At 42.1% G+C, this 22,162-nt stretch overlaps 1 protein-coding gene across 3 annotated transcripts in view; it reads right to left on the bottom strand.

Moving 5' to 3' along the window:
* Window positions 1-202: 202 nt before the first annotated feature.
* Window positions 203-22,162, bottom strand: part of ccdc92ba (coiled-coil domain containing 92Ba) — a 91,484-nt gene continuing 69,524 nt past the window's right edge. For 2 of the 3 annotated variants that reach the window (XM_043718331.2, XM_043718332.2), the window contains exon 4: window positions 203-9,160. In XM_043718331.2, coding sequence (XP_043574266.2) covers window positions 8,436-9,160 — 725 coding nt within the window. In that variant the 3' untranslated portion in view covers window positions 203-8,435. The remainder of the gene's footprint in view (window positions 9,161-22,162) is intronic. The other variant, XR_015752327.1, reaches the window with a different exon arrangement.

Raw genomic sequence — 22,162 nt, forward strand, 5'->3', positions numbered from 1 at the left:
CTTCAATCAATCTTTTGGTCCTCTATGTTGATATGTATCAGTATTAAGTTTTGTTTCATACTGCTTTTTTGAAGAATCTTTAGATTGGTACCATGTGAGTTCAAGTTGTTGCTATTAACGCTTGTTGTACAGTTAGCACAGAGAGGAAGGAAAACAACAGAATAAGCCACAGGGCAATGATTGACCTTTCCCCTCAAATGAATGCACCATTGTATTCTATAAGTCTTTAACAGCCTTTTTACATATGAATCATAATAGTTTAGTACTTGAGACAATGAGGCAAGTACATGACAGGAATACAATGAGGAGAACAGGATGACAGAGAGAGTGGTGTGAAAGCTGCAGAATGGGATGGAACTTGAATCAGTTACAGAAAGAAAAATCGAACATTAGTTACAGTCACACCTTTTTTAAAGAAACGTTTGCCTTGGAACAATGCCACAAGACTTGAAAACATTTTTACCAACAGAACAAAAGCTTCCAAAGGGAAGAATTAAATAGTGTTTAAATAGTTAAGGTAAAGGTCTATCACTGTCACCATAGGCAGTGCCTTTAATAAATTGATGCCACACAAAATGATAGGGTGACACGGTGGCTCAGTGGTTAGCACTGTTGCCTCACAGCGCCAGGGACCTGGGTTTGATTCCTGTCCTTGACTGACTGTATGGGATTTGTACATTCTTCCCCATGTCTGTGTGGGTTTCTTCCGGGTGCTCCAGTTTCCTCCCACAGTCCAAAGATCTGCAGGTTAGGTGGACTGGCCATGCTGAATAGCCCATAGTGTCCAGGGTTGTGCGGGCTAGTTAAATTAGCCATGGGAAATGCAGGGGTAAGGGGTTTGGGATGCTCTTCAGAGGGTCACTATTGGGTTTTGAATGGCCTGCTTCCACTGTATAAGGATTCTTTGAGATAGAATCTGAGATCTCATTCTTTCGCATCCCATTCAACTTGGCACCTTTAAGCAAAACCTTACAAGGTACTCGGAAAAACACAAAGCTCGTGAAGATTATCTATTGTTAATTAACACAAATTCAGTTGAAATGATCCCAACTGACTGCAAAAAGCAACTCTCCCCTTTAAATTCAGGACTGGGGATTTGCCACTCTAAAAGCAAGGTTCACTAACCCACTCGTCCCCTTTTCCCATTGTCACATATAATGTGTATTAATGAAGCCATGGAAGCACAGGAAAAAGTCAAATGAAACTGTGTTCTTGCAAAGCAGTGCGCAGAGAAATTTAAGAAACCGGGAATCAAGGGGAATTCAGAGGAATAACTCTGTCCCATGACTGGGGAACTCTGCTCTTGTGTTTTAACAGACAGGTCTAACCTTCAATAATATTTAGATGATTACAATCGCAGAAATCTCTCATTCACCATTTACTGTTGGGATTTTAAAAAGAACACTTTGGGAATTTAATTTAGGATCTATTTTTATGAATTGCATTTGCATAGGGTCCAGGCTTCATTCTGTGAATCACGCTGTGATAAGTCATGACAGGAATATTCAGAGTCAGATTTGTTCTTAAATTACACATTTGAGATGTTCGGCGTATATTACCTGGAGTTTAGAATAGTGAGAGCTGATGAAGCTTTTAAAATTCTTGATGGAGTTTGTTTTCCTTGGCTGCCAAGCCTTGAGCTGGACATGGGGGCAAGTCAGAATCTCAAGACAACGGGTTGTCTATTTAGTGACTGAGATAAGAAAACATTTCTTCATTCAGTGTATTGTTGAAATTCTAAAAGGCTGCGAATGATCAGTCTTCGGTGAACTGAACACTGACATTGATGGGATTTTTGGACAACATCAAAGGATATAGGGAGCAGACATGAAAGTGGAGTTGAGGTAGAAAATCACTCTTATTGAGTGGTGGAGCAAGATGTTTACACACACATATTAAATGCAAACACAACATGCCTGGAAATCTGAAATAAGTACAAAAAATGCTGGAGAAAGGCAGCAGGTCAGGCAGTATCTATGGAATGAAAGGGTTAATGTTGTGGGTTGATAGTTGCTCATCAAAACTAAAGAGACAAAGAAACCTGTGTCTTTGAGCCAGTGGGAGAGGCTGGGGCAGGATGTATAGAGGAAGAAAATCTACAATAGGGTGATACCCAGGGGTGAATTTTTTAAAATGCACAAAAGATTTAATGATAGAACAGCCAAGGAGAGTGACAATGGATAATTGAGAAGAGACAAAAGTTGTGTCAAAATGTGGGCATTAATGACAATCATAAAAAAAATCTGAATGGAACATAATTGGATGAAGATTGAAACAAATATCAACCCAGCAACAAAACTCAAAAGAAAGATAAAACACATGGATCAGGATGAAGGCAGAGGCTCATGTTGGTGAACTCAATATTGAGTTCAATGCTATAGAGTGTCATATTGAAAGATATGCTGCTGTTTCTCAAGCCTGTGTTGGAACTTCACTGGAGCAATGTAACAGGCCATCGACAGAAAGATCAGTGTGGGAGCAAAGTGACAAAGGTTTCCCTAATGTGGTTTTGGGAAGGAGGGCAAGGGACAAGAGCAGAGATCTGTGGAATGGATCTGACACATTAAAAGATTCTGTTGACCATGCTGAGTGGGAATCCTCAATTGAGGAACAAGGAAAAAATGTTGGAAGTGCTGGTTTGAAAGATGGGATCATTGGAACAGATGCATAGACATAGACAGAGAGACTGGGAAAATCGTGGAGACTGAGAAATGGGAAGAATGGTATCCCTGGCAGCACCACTCTTAGGGAAGAATGTAGCATGGAAATAAATCAGTTAAAATTCAATGCTTTTACATACTGCCTTTGCCAAAATGATTGGTATTGTTAAAAAAAACTCTTTAGCTTGCTGTATTACTTTTAGACAAAGAAAGATAATTAACTCTAGCCCACAATGGATCATAAGCATTCAAGAGAATGACAAGTGATTATTTAGTTCAAGGGGGAAAGAGACATTTCATTAGGCAATAGATAAGGCAAGGGCAACTCTCCATGCACAAATATTTCTGACTTATTCCATTTCCCGTGTCTTACATAATGTTATGTCTCCATGGGCAAAATGTACTTATGCTTCAGAGCAAATCAATGACAAAAGGGGGATGTCAAAATGTGTTCCTGCTCAGCTTCGCTGGTGAGACAGAAGGCTTGTAATCTACTTGATTAAGAGTAGGGACTGCAAGTCTGAATGCTAGCTCAGGCGAACCCCTCTGTTGTACAGTGAAGCTGTTACAATGGGTGTCAACTGCTCTACCTAATCTGGTCTGAGCCAAGCAGAACAAGATGGCCTGAAGCCAATCTGTTGGATTCACCAGGCATCTATACATATAGTAATGAGAGTTTTCTAAGAATGGTCAGCAGTGAGCTTAAACACGATGCACCCCATAGCTAGTCAAAATTCACTGTAGGGCACATGCATCAAAAATATCTGCCTGGAGCAGGGATCAGATCTGGGCTCGTGCCCAGAGAACTGCATTGTCATGACAGTCAGCATTTTCTAGAGAGGAAGGGAAAAGAAACTAAGGGCAGCAGAGAAAATGGAAGCCCCCTGTGCAGAATTGACACAACCCTTCTCGCAACCCCAGGAGTCTCTTCATACTACTTGCTCTGCTGAGAATTTTGCTTCGCCAAACAAAAAAACATTTATGTTAAAGGTAACAGCAGTGTCCCTTTAACTTGGCTACAGAGAAATGAAGTCTTCAGCAAAGTCATTCAGGTTATTGTTTAGACATTAGTTTCAATTACAACTGCACGCACAATTCAAACATTACAATATTGCATTGATTTGTCCTTTTTAAACCTGCTGTAGAGATAAAATGATTAACTATTAATCCCAACAGATAAACATTCTCATTGAGAGACTATAGAAGTGCATGTGATTATTGCAGCATGAAAACCAGCTTTTACAAATAAGAGTTCTGGAACTAATGTTTATAGATATTTTGCTAATCATGGAAAAGAAAATAGCATTGGGCTGTTATTCATAACTGAAGTGGGGGCTTGAAAATTCTAGAGAGCAGTATTAGGCAGATGAATTATTAAATGTGATAACTCTTTGCTTTCATTCAGAGATTGCTCACCCTTTATCCTCCAACCACCATCTCCCCACAACCCCACCCCCAACCTCCCCAAAAGTTATGGAGGTTTCTGATGAGGATAACATTTTAAAGTATTCTTATTTGTGGTAGAGTTTTCAAGGTTAGTGAAACAGGAATCAGAAAGTATTAACTGGAGCAACTATCCATGGCAGCACAGTGGTTAGCACTGCTGCCTCACAGTGCCACGGGTCCCAGGCTCATTTCCAGCCTCGGGCGACTGTCTGTGTGGAGTTTGCACATTCTCCTCATGTCTGCGTGGGTTTCCTCCGGGTGCTCTGGTTTCCTCCCACAGTCCAAAGATGTGCAGGTTAGGTGAATTGGCCATGCTAAATTGCCCATAGTGTTAGGTGCATTACTCAGAGGGAAATGGGTCTGGGTGGGTTACTCTGCAGAGGGTCAGTGTGGACTGGTTGGGCCAAAGGGCCTGTTTCCACACTGTAGGAAATCTAATCTAATCTGATTAAGCATAATTTAATACAGAGCTCAGCCAAGGTGTGCTTGTGGTTTAGTGGTAATGTCTCAATCTCTTATGAAGGAGGCCTGGGTTTAAGTATCATCTGTTTCAGAGGTGTTTGAGATAAAATCTCTGAACAGGTTAATTATAAAATATCTACACAGCTCAGTGCAGGATATATCTATGTTGCTCAATAGCAAATTTACATTAAAAACTGATGAATATCCCTTGATATTAGTTAGAACTGATTCAGTACATATTGAGGGATGCATTAATATTTGGGGCAGCTATAGGAAAGGCCACTGCTTAGACCTTTCAGCCATGGTATAGCAAGGGACTGGAAACTGTGATATCGCACAGACTATGTACCTCACAAAGAAAGTATGTTGTAAATTGTGAGCATTTAAAATGTACCTCAGTGAAATGTGTTGTATAGGGAACATATTTATTGCACTTTCTGTTCATTTCAACTTGAAATGTTTTGCCTGCAGGCTGTATACCTGACATAGCATGCATTTTGTCAATATTAAGACCATTACAGTCAAATTAAGCGGAACATGTTGCCTTGGGGTATGTTGAATTTTCTTGCAAATTATGTAATATTCCAGTTGAAGTGTTTTTGCAATGATTTTGCTTCATGACTTTTATGAATAATGTATATGTTTGAAAATAATACAGGATTAATGTGATAAATTTAGTGTTTTCTGACTTGTTTAGCTATTTCAATCACTTTAGCTCAGTGAACTGTGCTTTCACCCCTGATTCAGAAAGTTGAGAATTCAGGTCCCACCCCAGGAGTCTTAGCCAAAGAGCCTGATACTCCTTTATAGCACTGAAGACAGCTGACAAACCAAGATCCCATTTGCCCTTGGAGGTGAATAAAAAAGATCTGTAGTTTTGTTTTGAAGAGGAGTAGGGAAAGTATCTTTGATGCTCAGGCCAATATTTGTTCCGTACTCCACACTGCAAAAACAGACGATTTGATCATTGTCACTTTGCTGTGGAAGCGTGCAGTGCACAAAATAGCTGACACATTTCCGATATGACATTGGAGTTTCCTGGAGTTATGCAAATCTTTCTTGAAGTAAATGTGAAATAATATTTTGTCAGGTTATAAGAAAATGTGAATTTGTTTTATTATTTACAATCTTTTTGAGTCATTGATTCCAATGAGTTCGATTCATTTTAACAGCAAGGCTGTTTTCTCTGCTTCAGTTTGCTACTAAGGGTCCTTTCAAGCTCATATCATCCAATCATTGGTCAGTAACTAGCACCAAATCGTTATTTGTGAAAGGTGAGAATTTTTTGTAAATCATGTTGTCCAAGCCAAAAGCAGTCAATGATTGCTAAACATTGTTTTGCATCTGAAATAATGTGAGGGCGTAACAAAGCACGTGCTGAATGCAAGTGCTTTATATCCAGAATTCTGAATCTCTCATGATTAATTAGAAGCTGCATAGCTTTGAAAGGATAGGATGCATTTTTTTTATTCCCGTATGCAAGCATTGCTGATTAGGCTAGCATTTATGACTTATTCTTAAGTGCCATTGAGAGAGTAATGGTGAGTTGCTGCAACACACGTATGTGATGCAGATATACTGGTAGTACTATTGGGAAGGGACTTCCAGGATTTTATCTCACTCAGTGTTGGGCTAGCAAAGTAATTCCAAGCCAACACGGAATGTGACATATTTTATACCTTCACAGGATGTACGCACAACTGGCTAAGCCAGCACTTAATGCCCAGAGGGCAGTTAAGAATCAAACACATAACACCCTGTAGTTGTTCAGGGAGAGGTGGGCAAGGAATGGAGTGCATTATTTCCCCCTCCAACTCTATTTTGATTTAATCCCTGCCCTCCCCTTCACTGTTTGATCACACAGCATTGCCCTTTGATGTGAAGGGCACTGCTTGTCACTGGCCAGAGGACACAGCTTAAAAATACAGGGTAGACCATTTAGGACAGAAATGAGGAGAAACTTCTTCACCCAGAGAGTGGTGGCTGTGTGGAATGCTCTGCCCCAGAGGGCAGTGGAGGCCTAGTCTCTGGATTCATTTAAGAAAGAGTTGGATAGAGCTCTCAAGGATAGTGGAATCAAGGGTTACGGAGATAAGGCAGGAACAGGATACTGATTAAGGATGATCAGCCATGATCATAGTGAATGTGGTACAGGCTCGAAGGGCAGAATGGTCTACTCCTGCATGTATTGTCTATTGGCCACTCGGGTGTTTCCTTTCTTCCTGGTGGTGGAAATTTGAATAAAGATTCGTGCACCTTGTGTCTCTCACTGTGTCTCACACCTGCACACACACACCACGGGTGCTGGGGAAAAAAAAAATCAAACATGTTGCTGTGGGTTTGGAGTCCCATGTAGGCCAGACTCAGTAAAAGCAGCAGATTTCCTTCTCTTGCCAAATTAGTGAACCAGATAGGTTTTTACAACAATAGCTAATGGTTACAGCTGGCTATTCCAGACCTTTATTGAATTCAAATGCCACCATCAGCCATGGGATTTGAACCCATGCCCCTGGGTTCTGGATAGCAGGTCCAGTGATATTACTATAATTCCCCTTTAGAGAGGAACTTGAAAGTGGTGGCGTTCTCATATGTTAGTTGCCCTTGAGATGGTAGAGGGCATTAGTTTGGATTATGCTATTCGAGGACCCTTGGCTAATTGCTGCAGTGCATATTGTAGATGGTATATACTGCTGCCATTGTAGTTCCATGGTAGAGGAAATGAATGGCCAAATGAATTAGCTTTTTGTCCTGGATAGTATTGATCCTTCTGAACATTAATGGAACTACATTCATTCAAGTAAGCCAAGAATGTTCCATTATACTCCTGACTTGTGCCTTGAAGATGGTGGAAAGTTTCTGGGAAGTCAGGAGATAGGTTGCTTGCTGAAGAATGTCCAGTTCCTTACATTCTCTTTACATGGCCAGCCGAGTTTCTGATCCAAGGTAGCCCTCAGGATAAATAACAGAAAAAGTGGAGAAACTCAGCAGGTCAAGCAGCATCTGTGGACAGAGAAGCAGGATTAATGTTATGGGTCTAATGTCACTTCTTCAGGACCTTCAGATTTGCATCTGCAGCATTTTGCTTTTATTTGAGTTTTTGGTTTCCAGGATGTTGTTCGTGATGGATTCAGCTGTGGTAATACTAAAGTATGTCAAGGGGAGATAGTTAGCACTCTCTGCTGGTAAAATGTAGGCCCCTTATCCCTCTTAAGACTTTATTGACAGTCAATCAACACTAGGTGATTCATATAGGAGTCAGGTAGGTCATGAAGATGTTGTGTGTGTGTGTGTGCTGTTTTCTGTAGCTGGAGACTGTCTCTAAGTTCCACATGATTACTTTATTGCCTTGTATTTATGTTTTAAAAAGTATGCCAATGTTTGGAATAGGGTTACCTGCAATGTGGTATACAGGGTCTGTGTCTCGAATTTTTGTACTGGGGAGATTGTTTGGATAAACACAACAGTTTCAAAAAACTATTAAGCAGCTGGATCACCCACTGATTTGTTTGAATAGAGGCTCAGGTTCCTGAGATTAATAAGAAAGCTCTGTATATTACTTGCCTATGCTCATCTTGCCTATTCTTCACCTTAAATAGTCTGTTTCTTCCAAAATGTTATTCGCGGGGGCTGAAGCTCGGCTTGGGGTGTTGTAGATGGGGCTGTAGCCTCAGTGAATGGCAGGAGAGAGGAGCGGCAGGTGATTGGTCACCCCGTTGCTATGTGCGGGGCCTCGCTCGGTGCAAGGCGGCTGCTGCATTTGCCTGCACGGTGACCAACATCGCATGCGAATGCGTTTCGGGGTGTGAAAAGACGCGAGTGATCAAAGCGAGTTCCTTCTAATCGTTAACCCCGTGACAAAGAGTTGCTCTACTTCCGAACGCTCTCCCGCGCCTTTTGCAGATCCTCGCCGGCGCTCTCCTCGTCCGTGAGGGGGATCTCTGTCTCGGCGGGAGGTCCCAGAAAGTTCGAGCACTTTGAGCTGCCCTCCGCCACAGTCCTGGGCACGAGCGACTGCGATTGCACAGGCGCGAGGCCTCCGCTCTCCAGTCTGCACTCGTGAGTGACGGGTGCCAAGCCGCCTGCCTGGTTCTGCCGCCCGCCGTGATGCCACCTCGCCCGCAGGAAAAGCGCAGGGTCGGGCATGGGGTCTAGCTCGTCCAGTCCTGCCCGGCGCCTCTGCTGGCTCTCGGTGCAGATTCTATCGGTCACTTTCGAGTGGACTTTATGGTGCCTCCTCAGCGAGACTGAGGTGTACACCGGAGATGTCGGGATGGCTTTATCGGCGGGCTTGTCCGAAGGCCGACCGCCTTGCCTGGAGTTACTCAGCTTCTGTTTGACGCTGTGCAACTGGAATGCGAGCTGGGCCGCAGTCTCCGACTGCTTCTGCAGTTCACTGTTCAGGAGGGTCATCCTGTGACTCCGTCTCTTGAGCTCCTCGAGGAAGAGCCGCTCCCTCCGTCGCAGGCTGTCCTCCAGCGCCGCTATCAGGGCCTCCTTGTGGCGGAGTTCCTTCCTCAGCGCCACGTTCTGCAGCTCCTTCTGCCTGATCTCAGCCTCGAGGGGGGCACAGTCCTCCTGGTGTTCACAGTCCTCTGCAAAGGCAATGAGAAACACAGGTCACACCAATGGACTTGGGACAGGCTCCGTTCAGGTAAACGCATCTCTCTCTCTCTCCATTGCCTAATGGGAAAAGTTGTTCTGTTTGGAGCCTGACCCCCTCGACTACCACAAATGGTAGCACAGTAAACCAATAGAAGGACCAATACCTCATCCTATGGCATCTTACAAAAGACTAAGCTCAACTTTGAACTTATGGGCGGCACAGTGGCTAGCCCTGCTGCCTCAAAGTGCCAGGGACCCAGGTTTGATTCCAGCCTTGGATGGCTGTGTGAGTTTGCACATTCTCCCCGTGTCTGCGTGGGTTTCCTCCGGGTGCTCCGGTTTCCTCCCACAATCCAAAGATGTGCAGGTTAGGTGAATTGGCAATGCTAAAATTGTCCATAGAGTTAGGTGCATTAGTCAGGGGTAAATATGGGGAATGGGTCTGGGTGAGTTACTGTTCAGAGGGTCGGTGTGGACTAGTTGGGCCAAAGGGCCTGTTTCCACACTGTAGGGAATCTAATCTAATCATAGAACATTACAGAGCAGTACAGGCTCTTTGGCCCTCGATGTTGCGCCAACTTGTGAACCATCTAACTTACACTATTCCATTATGATCCATACATTTATCTATTACTATTTAAATGCCCTTAAAGTTGGTGAGTTCTACTGTTGCAGGCAGGGCATTCCATACCCTTACTACTCTGAGTAAAGAAATTACTTTGATATCTGTCCTCTATCTATCACCCTGCAATTTAAAGCTAGCCATCACACCTGATGAAAAAGGGTCTCACTGTTCACCCTATCTAATCCTCTGATCATCTTTATGTCTCTATTAAGTCACCTCTGAACTTTCTCTCTAATGAAACAACCTCAAGTCTCTCAGCCTTTCCTCATAAGACTTGCCCTCCATACCAGACAACATCCTGGTAAATCTCTGCATATCATTCCTATAATGCGGTGACCAGAACTGTAGGTAATACTCCAAGTGCGGCTGCACCAGAGTTTTGTACAACTGCAACATGACCTCATGGCTCCGAAACTCAATCCCTCACCAATAAAACCTAACACACCATACGTCTTCTTAACAACCCTATCAACCTGGGTACCAACTTTCGGGGATCTATGCACATGGACACCTAGATCTTTGCTCATCCACACTACCAAGAGTCTTACTATTAGTCCAATATTCTGTATTCCTGTTATTTCTTCCAAGTGAATCACCTCGCACTTTTGTGCATTAAACTCCTTTTGCTACTGTTTAGCCAAGCTCTGCAGCTTATCAATGTCCCTCTGTCACCTGCAACATCCTTCAGCACTTTCCACAACCCCACCAGCCATTGTGTCATCAGTAAATTTACTAACTCATCCAGGTCGTTTATAAAAATGACAAATAGCTGTGGCTCCAAACCATCCTTGTGGTACACCACTTGTAGCTGGATTCCAGGATGAACATTTCCCATCAACACACACTCTGCCTTCTTTCACCTAGCCAATTTCTGATCCAAAACAGGAAAATCACCCTCAATCCCATGCCTCTGTATTTTCTGCAATAACCTACTGTGTGGAACCTTATCAAACACTTCATTGAAATCCATATGCACATCAACCGCTTTACCCTCATCCACCTGTTTGGTCACCTTCTCAAATAATGTGATAAAGTTTGTGAGGTACAACCTACCCCTCACAAAACCGTGTGACTATCCCTAATCAAATTATTCCTTTCTAGATGATAATAAATCCTATCATCTCTTATGATCCTTTCCAACACTTTATCCACAACCGATGTAAGGCTCACTGGTCTATAATTACCAGGGTTGTCCCTATTCTTATTTTTGAACAAGGGGACAACATTTGCTATCCTCCAGTCACTATTTATGTAGACAATGATGACATAAAGATCCAAGCTAAAGGTTCTGCAATCTCCTCCCTAGGTTCACAGAGAATCGTAGGATAAAGTCCATCTGCCCCAGGGACTTATCTATTTTCACACTTTCCAGAATTGCTAACATCTCCTCCTTATGAATCTCAATCCCACCTAGCCTAATAAATTGTATCTCAGTATTCTCAAAAATGTTGTCATTTTCCATTATGAATACTTATGAAAAATATTCATTTAGTGCTTCTATCTCCTCAGACTCCACTCACAGCATACCACTACTATCCTTGACTGATCCTAATCTTACTCTAATCATTCTTTTATTCCTGATGTACCTATAGAAAGCTTTAGGATTTTCCTTGATTCTACCTGACAAAGACTTTTCACGTCCCCTCCGGCTCTTCTTAGCTCTCTCTTTAGGTCTTTCCTGTCTAGCTTGTACCTCTTAAGCACCCTGAGCCTTCACGTTTCATCTTTACATAAGCCTTCTTCTTCCTCCTGACAAGAGATTTTACTTCTTTAGTAAACCACGGCTCCATCGCTTGACTACTTCCTCCCTGCCTGACAGGTACATACTCATCAAGGACACGCAGTAGCTGTTCCTTGAACGAGCACCACATTTCAATTGTTAGCCCAACCCCTGTAGTTGCCTTCCCCATCCTAAATCTTACTTAATCATATCATAATTGCCGTTCCCCCAGCTACAACTCTTGCTGTGCATATATACCTATCCCTTTCCATTGCTAAAGTAGATGTAACTGAATTGTGATCACTATCACCAAAGTGCTCATCCACCTCCAAATCTAACACTGGACCTGGTTCATTACCTAGTACCAAATCCAATGTTGCCTCTACTCTTGTTGGTCTATCTGCATACTGTGTGAGGAAATCCTCTTGCACACACCTGACAAAAACTGACCCATCTGAAGTACTCAATTGAGTTCAACAATTTTAAAATGCGAGCAAAGTTACAGTGTAAGTTTTTTTGTTACTTTAGTTTCTTTTCTCTCTTTCTCTTATTGTTTGGTTTCAAGCAATTACTGTTCGTGATTCTGCCATTCACTGCTCCTCTGGACACATCTGTTTTTTCTTTTTAGTCCTGAGTAAGAGTCGCAAGCGACTCAAAACGGTAACTCTCACGCAACAGATCTGCTGAGTTTCTCCAGAACTTTGTTTATCTTACTTCAAGTCGCCAGCATCCAGTATTTTGCTTTTAGCCTTTTTTTTTTAACTATACAGTTTAAAACTAAAAATTCTCCCCTTTAAGACAGAGATGAGGTAATTGTTTTTTGCCTCAGTGGGTTGAGTATCTTTCGAACTCATTTCCCCAGAAAGTGGTGGAAGGCAGTTCATTGGAGAATACATGAGGTGGCGGTAGGTACACTCTCGAACACCAAGAGAGTCAATGTTATTGGCAGCAGGCAGAAAGTGGAGTTAAAGCCACAGTCAGATCAGCCATGTTCTTATTTAATAATAGCACAGGCTGAAAGGACCACATGGCCTACTCCTATACCTAATTTGTACGTTTGAACATATGTTTACTGCAGGCTTTAGCCCCACACTTCGGATTCTTATTGCCATTTCATCTCTCCCACTTTCTACTCCATCACAGACCTTCCAATTTGTGGGGAGCTTGTGGAATTCTCTGTCACAGGATGTGGTTGAGACCAAAACATTGACTCTTTTCAAGAAGGAGTTAGATGTCGTTCTTAGGGCTAAAGAGATCAAAGGGAACAGGGAGAAAGTGAGAACAGGGTACTGAGTTGGGTGATCATAATGAATGGCAGAGCAGGCTCAAAGAGCTGAATGGCCTCCACCTGCTATTTTCTCTGGTTTTGTGTTATTTTTCTCACTCCACCCATTTTTAAAAAATTCACAGCATGTGAAAATGGAGGTTTTTTTGGAGTTTGATGTATAGACCAAATGGTTTACTTTGTTATTTAATTTTTGCTCTGCTGAAGTTATTATATCATTAACAAATTGCTAAATCTTCTGTTTAAGATACAAAAGAGCGTTGAGAATTGATCATTTGCAAAGTCTGAGTTTGGTTATTTAAAAGTCTGGTTCCAGTGGTTTCTAATAAATGTTGAGGACCTTTGGGGGTTTTAATCTTACTGGAATTGCTGGAAAAGCTCAGTTCTGTGGAAGGGTCACCGGGCCTGAGACATTTACTCTGATTTCTCTTCACAGATGCGACCAGACCTGCTCAGACCTTTCAGCAATTTTTGTTTTTGTTTCTGAATTACAGCATCTGCAGTTCTTTTGGATGTTATTTAATTTTAACGTGTTGTGAATACAGAGCTAGAGAGACTGGTTTGGTTCAGCTGTCTGTCTCCATGTCATAACAATGTCTTTGAACCGCAAATAAACAAGTCATCCAATTCATTCCATCAATATATTCCTTTGAAAACATTTTCTCTGCTAGTTCTCCTATATAAAGTGATACTGTCAAACTTTGGGCACTTTGGGCTGGGAACTGGATTGAGGTTGTTCAAACGTGTTGTCGGCTGTGGCAAAGTATTGGTCACTTCAAACACCATTGGCATTACATGTTAGACGGCACTATCATTGACACTCTCTTTGCCTGTCACTCTGGGCTACATTTAGAGTCAGAGACTCTTAGAATTTTTATAGCATGGAAAGAGACTCTTTGGCCCATCATGTTCATGTCAGCCATCAAGCATCTATATATTTTAATCCCATTTTCCAGCACTTGTCTTTTGCTTTGAATGCTACGGTGTTTCAAGTGTTCATTGTAAATCTTCTTTGATGTCTTAAAGGTTCCCACCTCTACCATCCTTTCAGGCAGTGTGTTCCAGATACCCACAGCCCTCTGGTTAAAAAAAGTCACCAAGATAATCAGAGGGTTAGATAGGGTGAACAGGGAGAGCCTTTTTCCAAGTAGGGGATGGCAAACACAAGGGGACACAACTTTAAAGTGAGGGGAAATAGGTATAAGACAGATGTCAGAGGTAGTTTCTTTACACAGAGTGTAGTAAGGGTATGGAATGCTTTGCCTGCAACAGTAGTAGATTCGCCAAGTTTAAGTGCATTTAAGTCGTCATTGGACAGGCATATGGACATACATGGAATAGTGTAGGTGGGATGGGCTTCAGATTAGTATGACAGGGCGGTGCAACATTGAGGGCCGAAGGGCCTGTACTGCACTGTAATGTTCTATGTTCTATCTGTTCCGCTTTCTCCTCCTTTTTGTTTTACAGTAATAAACCCATCACTTTTTCAGTTCCAAGGAAGCATCATATTGGACTCAAAACATTAACTCTTTCTCTCTCTACAGTGTGGCAATACAATGGCTTTAAGAGATTATGATGTCCTGTTTTTTTTTTTAAAAGAGAGGTTTTAAGGCAGAGCTGCTGACCCATCTACCAGAGCCACGAATTAAACAGCTGGTGAAGCCTGGGATTTTCTTTTCAAGTTGGAACAATAGAAGTAGCCTGAATGGGTGTGGTCAAGCACCAACAGAACTAGGATTTTTAGTCTTAGCTTTCAGTAATTGTTGTTGGGGGTCTCAGTGGGTTTGGAAGCTGCTACACTCTTTCAGAATTTTCTCGATTTCTTTTTTGACCTGGACTACTGAGGTTGCATGTGAGACAATCTATTTTCTGAATTTGCCTTTTGCAAGGGCGTGTTTATGTGATGTTGCTATATAGGAACAGTTAATTAGTAACAGTTAGTGTCTCTATTATTCTGTTACATTTTTCAGTAGAGTTAAGCGATTACCATTCCTCTTTCTTGTGTTGTATTTTAACTATAGATGATAAATAAAGTGTGTTTTGCTTTAAATCTGGTTGTTTGACCAATTGAATAGCAGCTGAAATGCAACATCTTTCAAATGGGACTAGATTAATTTAGGATATCTGGTCGGCAAAGATGAGTTGGACGGAAGGGTTTGTTTCCGTGCAGTATATCGCTATGACTCTATTTACCTTTGGTCAGAGAAATTAGCCCAATAAAGTAGAGACCATACAAACCAGATCGGGTGAAATTGACAAGCTGTTTATTACAAGCCATATCGCTGTAAGGGAAATTGACTAGGCTGACACAGAACTAGGTAAAAACAAGGACTGCAGATGCTGGAAACCAGAGTCTAGATTAGAGTGGTGCTGGAAAAGCACAGCAGGTCAGGCAGCATCCGAGCAGGAAAATCAACGTTTCGGGCAAAAGCCCTTCATCAGGAATAGAGGTCGTGTGCCTGCAGAGTGGAGAGATAAATGGGAGGGGTTGGGGGTGGGGGTGGGGAGAAAGTAGCATAGAGTACAATAGGTGAATGGGGGTGGGGATGGAGGTGATAGGTCAGAGAGGAGGGTGGAGTGGATAGGTGGAAAGGAAGATAGGTAGAACTGTACAGGTAGATCAAGGGTTTTCTTCCTCAAACTAAGGATGAAGTCAGGTTTTATAGGAATCTTGTACAATAAGGTTAATTAAAATGGGGAAAGATACAATGTACTTGGAAATTGAATAATCCAATTACAACGATGATAATTGAAAAACAGTTATCAAAAGAATGTCCTGATTGTCAATACATTGCAACATCCTGACAGTATCAATAGGATCAGGAGATTCCAGCTCTTTGCAGGTAGGTGAGAATGTCTCTTTTTAAACAGTAAGGTGCTTCCACTGTTCCTGTCCTGGGAGCAAGGTCCTTGGTGGTGCCTCTCCATCTGACCTGTTCTTAGTGTGGCTTTGGTATTGCTGTGTTATGAGACAGCCCTTAAGACTTTGGGACAGCTGTGTTGACCGGGTATAGTTAGTGTGTTTTGGGAAGTGTATTCCCTTGTCTGCGAGTGCTGTCAAGTTTCACTTGTCAGCCTGTTTGCTCACTGCTGAGGCATTCCGGGCGTTTCTGGTATAGTTTGGCCAAGTTTGCTTTCCGACGTTCTGTGTGGGCCTACTATGGGTAGGGCAGGGTGGCAGATCTTTTCCCACACCATTAAAATAAGAAAAAGTTAGGGTCTAGACTATTCTCTGAATATTTTGAGGGGGTTTGGTCTAATCCGTAACAACAGACGCTACCAGGCCTGCTGAGTTTCTCCAGCACTTCCTGTTATCACTTCAGATCTTCAGCATTTGCAGTATTGTGCTTTTATTCTCATCTGCATTTTGTTTACTGTTAGATTATTTTAGGATTTGTGGGATTTGAAAACGTTTTTGTTAATGTGGCAAATGATATGAGGCAGAAACTGAAAATCTAATGCACTGCTCAAAAATGGCTGGCCAAAGGCAAGACTGGAAATGGTCACATAATAGCTGAGGGTTTCTGGGTAGGGATAGGTAAAGGCTGAGGTAGGGGCAGGGACCATCATCACGGAACTGAGTGTTGCTTTTGGCCCAGACTCCCAGCTCTGAGTAGCGTGGCCCTAATACTAGCGTCCTGGTTATACAATTGCTAGAACCCCTGTCCTGGGACATGAGTCTGGGCTGAGATATTGACTAGTGTGGGGCAAAAACTATTCCAGTAAATAGTAACATTAATAATGTTTCTAATTTGCATTCTGAACAAGTACATGAGCGATTGCTTCATGGTCTTTTGATCGGATTAACACAAACTTCCTAACACTTGACAGGACGATACAGAAAAGATGGTTCCCCTGCCTGTAGAACCTAGAACATGGGCTCACAGTCTCAACAGAATGGACTGAGGTGAGAAAAAATATTTTTACTAAAAGATTGTGAATCTTTTGACTTTTTCACCCCCAAGAGCTGCCAAATGTACTCAGTAACTATGACATCAAGACACAGTTCAATAGCATTTCAGGAACTACAAGATTTGGGGGAAGTGCAAGGAGGTACAATTGAGGGAGAAGGTAATGTTGAACAGATTTAAAAAGTTCAAATGGTCTACTCCTTTGTATATTAAGCATAAAACAAGGATTCTATGTCATTATCTGGAAACACGTTCTAAATTAGCAAAATCGTAAGATAAAGAAGCAGAAGTAGACTATTTGGCTCTTCGACTGAACTCTTCTGTTGATCCTCATTTACTGCTTTTTCCCCTATAACCCAGGATTCGCTTAATAATTAAAAATCTGTCTACCTCAGCCTTGAATATACTTAACGATCCAGCCCTTGCAGTTCTTTACGGTAATAAATTCCATGGATTCACTCCCCTTTAAGAGAAGAAATTCCTCCTCCTCTCTGTCATAAATGGACAACTGCTTACAGGTCAACATGCTTTAGCGAGATAGTTGTGTTCCTCTGCAACCTGGCACATTAAAATATCGAGCTATGGAAAACAGCCATAGCAGATTGCTAATAGAAAACCGTTATGCCTGTTCAGTAGAAGGTTCACATATCCAAACAACGTCGACAATTCGTCAATCGTGTTATAGCCAATTCACACCGATGAAACGTGAGTTATAGCAGAATGACCTGTATTCTGAAGTTATTCCTTCTGGTCGTAAACTTTCCCACAAGGGGAAACAACCTCTCTGCATTTATTGTGCAAAGCCCCATAAGAATCATTTCATAGGGGTTGCGCCTCATTCTTCCACACTCTAATTCTAAACAAATTCAACCCACTCTTCATCTCCTCATAGGTTAATCCCATGTATGGAGGGATTTTCCTATTAAACCTATTCTGGAAGGTTGTAGGGGACCAGAACTGTTCACACTTTTCTGATAGTGTGGTCCCACCCCTCAATGCCAGCAGTCAATTTGCTTTCCCTATTCCCTACTCAACTGCTAGCTTTCTCTGATTTAGAACATAGAAGAATACAGCGCAGTACAGGCCCTTTGGCCCTCGATGTTGCGCCGATCCAAGCCCACCTAACCTACACTCACCCACTATCCTCCATATGCCTATCCAATGCCCGTTTAAATGCCCATAAAGAGGGAGAGTCCACCACTGCTACTGGCAGGGCATTCCATGAACTCACGACTCACTGAGTAAAGAATCTACCCCTAACATCTGTCCTATACCTACCACCCCTTAATTTAAAGCTATGTCCCCTCGTAATAGCTGACTCCATATGTGGAAAAAGGTTCTCATGGTCAACCCTATCTAAACCTCTAATCATCTTGTACACCTCTATCAGGTCACCCCTAAACCACCTTTTCTCCAATGAAAACAGCCCCAAGTGCCTCAGCCTTTCCTTATACGATCTTCCTACCATACCAGGCAACATCCTGGTAAACCTCCTCTGCACCCGTTCCAGTGCCTCCACATCCTTCCTATAGTATGGCGACCAAAACTGCACACAATACTCCAGATGCGGCCGCACCAGAGTCTTATACAACTGCAACATGACCTCAGGATTCCGGAACTCAATTCCTCTATCAATAAAAGCCAGTACGCCATATGCCTTCTTCACCGCATATTTACCTGGGTGGCAACTTTCAGAGATCTGTGTACATGGACACCAAGATCCCTCTGCTCATCCACACTACCAAGTATCCAACCATTAGCCCAGTACCCCATCTTTTTGTTACTCATACCAAAGTGAATCACCTCACACTTACCTACATTGAACTCCATTTGCCACCTTTCTGCTCAGCTCTGCAGCTTATCTATATCCCGCTGTAACCTGACACATCCTTCCTCACTGTCAACAACTCCACCGACTTTCGTATCATCCGCAAACTTGCTCACCCAACCTTCTAGCCTCTCCTCCAGGTCATTTATAAAAATGACAAACAGCAATGGTCCCAAAACAGATCCTTGCCGAACACCGCTAGTAACTGCACTCCAAGATGAACCTTTACCATCAACTACTACCCTCTGTCTTCTTCCAGCCAGCCAATTCCTAATCCAAACCTCCAACTCACCCTCAATGCCATACCTCGGTATTTTTTGCAGTAGCCTACCATGGGGAACCTTATCAAACGCCTTACTAAAATCTATATACACCACATCTACCGCTTTACCCTCGTCCACTTCCTTAGTCACCTTCTCGAAGAATTCAATAAGGTTTGTGAGGCATGACCTGCCCTTCACAAAACCACGACCTGCCCTTCACAAAACCACGACCTGCCCTTCACAAAACCAAGGACTCCCAAACCCCTCTGTTCCATAGCTTCCTATAGTCTATCTCCATTTCTACAATATTCACCTCCTCTATACTTTCTTCCAAAGTGTGTAACATCACAATTTCCCACATTATGTCCCCTCTTGCACTTGTTTGGCCCCTGCTATATTCCTCTGAAGACTGTGTGCCATCCTCACCACTTGAATCAAAGATAAGAGAAGCCTGGACTAGGCTAGTTATCATTCATCTCTTTGGCTGTCAGGTTTGCAACTAATCTTACAGGCCAACACCCCATACAGCCAACTTATATAAATCAAATCAACAAAATATTTAAATCCTCAGTCCCTTATTCTAAAATCTAGCACCAGCTGTGGAACTGGGGTAATCTTAAGATCTATTTAACATTGTCACTTGTGATAGGTGTATAGTGTCATCATATTCTGGCGCCATTTGGATTACAGAATAAATTATACGACTGGTAAAATGCTGAATAAATTGAATTTAAATTGATACTACTGAAACTGAAACACGTGAATTGACACTCAGAGGCAGATGGAAATGGCCATGCTGTAAGTAAGAGGGAGATGGGTGGCATGTAGTGTTGGGGGTCAAGTTACACAGGAAAATTCTTAGATTATATTGCAACACTGACCATACTTCAACAAGTACTCTCTCCGTGACATTACCATTGCGGAATCCCATATTATTAACAACCTGTGGCATATCACTTGATCAAAAACTGAACTGACCAGCCATAAAAATACTGTGGCTATAAATATGGTAAGAGGCCAATCGTCTCCTGTTGCCTCAAAGTCTGTCTACCCTCTAGAATATGCAAATCAGGAGTGTTTGGAATCTCCCCACCTGCCTGGATTAGGGTGGCTCCAATAACATTCAAGTAGCTTGATACCATCCAGGATGAAGCAGTCTGCTTGATTAGTATCCCATACACCACCTTCAACATTCACTGCCTTTACCACCAATGCACCATGCCAGAAGTGTGTACCATCTACAAAATGCACTGTAGCATCTCATCATGGTTCCTCTGACAGCATCTTCCAAATCCACAACATCTACCATCTAGAATCAGAAGGACAGCACATACATAGGAACACCAGTACCTGCAAGTTCCCCTCCAAGTCACTCCCCATCCTGATTTGAAAATATAATTGCTGTTCCTTCAGCGTCACTCGGTCAAAATCCTGGATTTCTCATCCTAACAGCATTGTCGGTATCCCTACACCACAAGGTCTGTAGTGGTTCATACACTATACAGGGCAATTAGGGATGGGCAATAAATGCTGGCCTAGCCAATGATACCCACATCCCGTGAGTGAATGCAGAAAGCTTAATTGATTGGCAAGGGCTTTGACAGGGGGTCAACAAAGGTGCAGATTTTTGTTTGTTTAAAAAAAGCGATTGTCATAGTAACACACAGCCAGGAGCGCAATGCTTCAGAACTGTGAATTGATGAATATCTTTTTAAAGACCTTCACCAAATAAGGAGGAGTTCACTTTTAATCTACTTCGATGCCATAATGTCACACGCTCTGATGTTATGGAAATGAATAAAAGCTGTTAGTAATGACAAAGGAGGAACAGGGCACACTGTAACTACAGTTTCCTGCCTCGAATGTAATGAACTACAATGCCTTATGAATTAAGGATCTGCTGGCTCTACCCAAATATGCTTTTCTGAACTTGCATTAATCTGCAGGCAATTAGTGAACTAACAGAAGTTAAAGTGAATTAAATGATCTCAGGAATCTAATTTGAGTTTCTAATTCCCCTTTTGAAGTGTCATGCTTATTAATGAGGAAACATAGGGATTAATGACTGCTGGTAAATCCTGAAACAAAGAGCTCAACCACCATGGTTCCTTAATGCCTGACCTTCCTAGTGATGCTAGTGGCTGGTAAACTTAAATGATTAACGTGTGGTGCTAATAATGCCAAGGTTATGGTTTCAATCCCCATATCAGTTAATGTTGCTGACCTCTTCCTCAGATTTTAACTCTGAGGGCTGCTGTGACACAGTGGTAGTGTCCCTACTTCTGAGCCTGGAGATCCAGGTTCAAATCCCACTACTCCAAAGTTGAAGTTCCTTGAAGTTTATACCTTGACTGTGTAAAGATGGCATATTTTCAATTTCTGTATTTTTCATTGTGAACTGAAACGGGAAAAAGATGGCTTTTAAAACCAAGGCATGTGGAAGCGATTGCTATGTTTTGTAAAAGCAACATACTGGCACGCACTGTTAGTCAAAGGATCATTGCAGATGAACTGGCCCCAGGGGATGTTTACAAAGTAAGATTCTGGTCGCAACAACTAGCTGATTGGTCTACAAATGACAAAGGCCTCTGCCTGCCAACAACCATGTGATTGGCTCCTAGTAGCTGAACAGCTTGTGGGTAGGAACAATATAGCCAGTAGTCTTTGAACTTTTGGAAAAGAAGGTGATATCCTTTTCTCTGCAGTTAAGAAACACAAAATCTGAAGAAAGCCAGTTTATTTTCCCTTACCAGGTGCAGTAAGCTGTGGCTTTTAATCATTAAATCAGAGACTTTATAATTTACGATTCTGCAAACAAATGAAAAACAATTGGAGAGAGACTGACAAACAGAAGTCCTGACCAGCACAAGGATGATCTAATTGAACAGCCTTTCCAGTTTTTCCCTTCACCCATAACACCATTTCTTTTTTGTCTGTATGTGTAGGAGATGTTTACAAGGATTTTGAGTTTTACTAGTAGACTTACATTCAACAGTTCATAGTTTTCACCAGCAGCCAGAACCTATTTATTTGTAATAATTTGTAAGATTTGTTAAGTACCGAAACATATTCTTCTTTTCTGTTAACTTTATGGTGAAAAGACAGGTAAAGTGGGGAATTTTGTACATGATTATAAAATGATTAAAATGTGTTGTGATAACTTGGAGAACAGTGGGTCTCGATTCCAGCATCCTACACTACGGACACATGACTAGTTCACTACACAAAAGCTCTTTGGGCATGTATTCGTTTTTTCCTACAAATGCATCTAAGTCAACAAAGTCCTCCAGTGACCCACTTTGTTTGATATTTTCTTTTTCACGCTCCTGGCCTTTGCCTTCGCTGCAGTTAGGAACGGAG

The sequence above is a fragment of the Chiloscyllium plagiosum genome, unplaced genomic scaffold (assembly GCF_037043375.1).
Source record: "Chiloscyllium plagiosum isolate Xiang-an unplaced genomic scaffold, Cpla_swu_hap1 HiC_scaffold_31, whole genome shotgun sequence".
In the NCBI taxonomy this organism is placed as follows: domain Eukaryota; kingdom Metazoa; phylum Chordata; class Chondrichthyes; order Orectolobiformes; family Hemiscylliidae; genus Chiloscyllium; species Chiloscyllium plagiosum.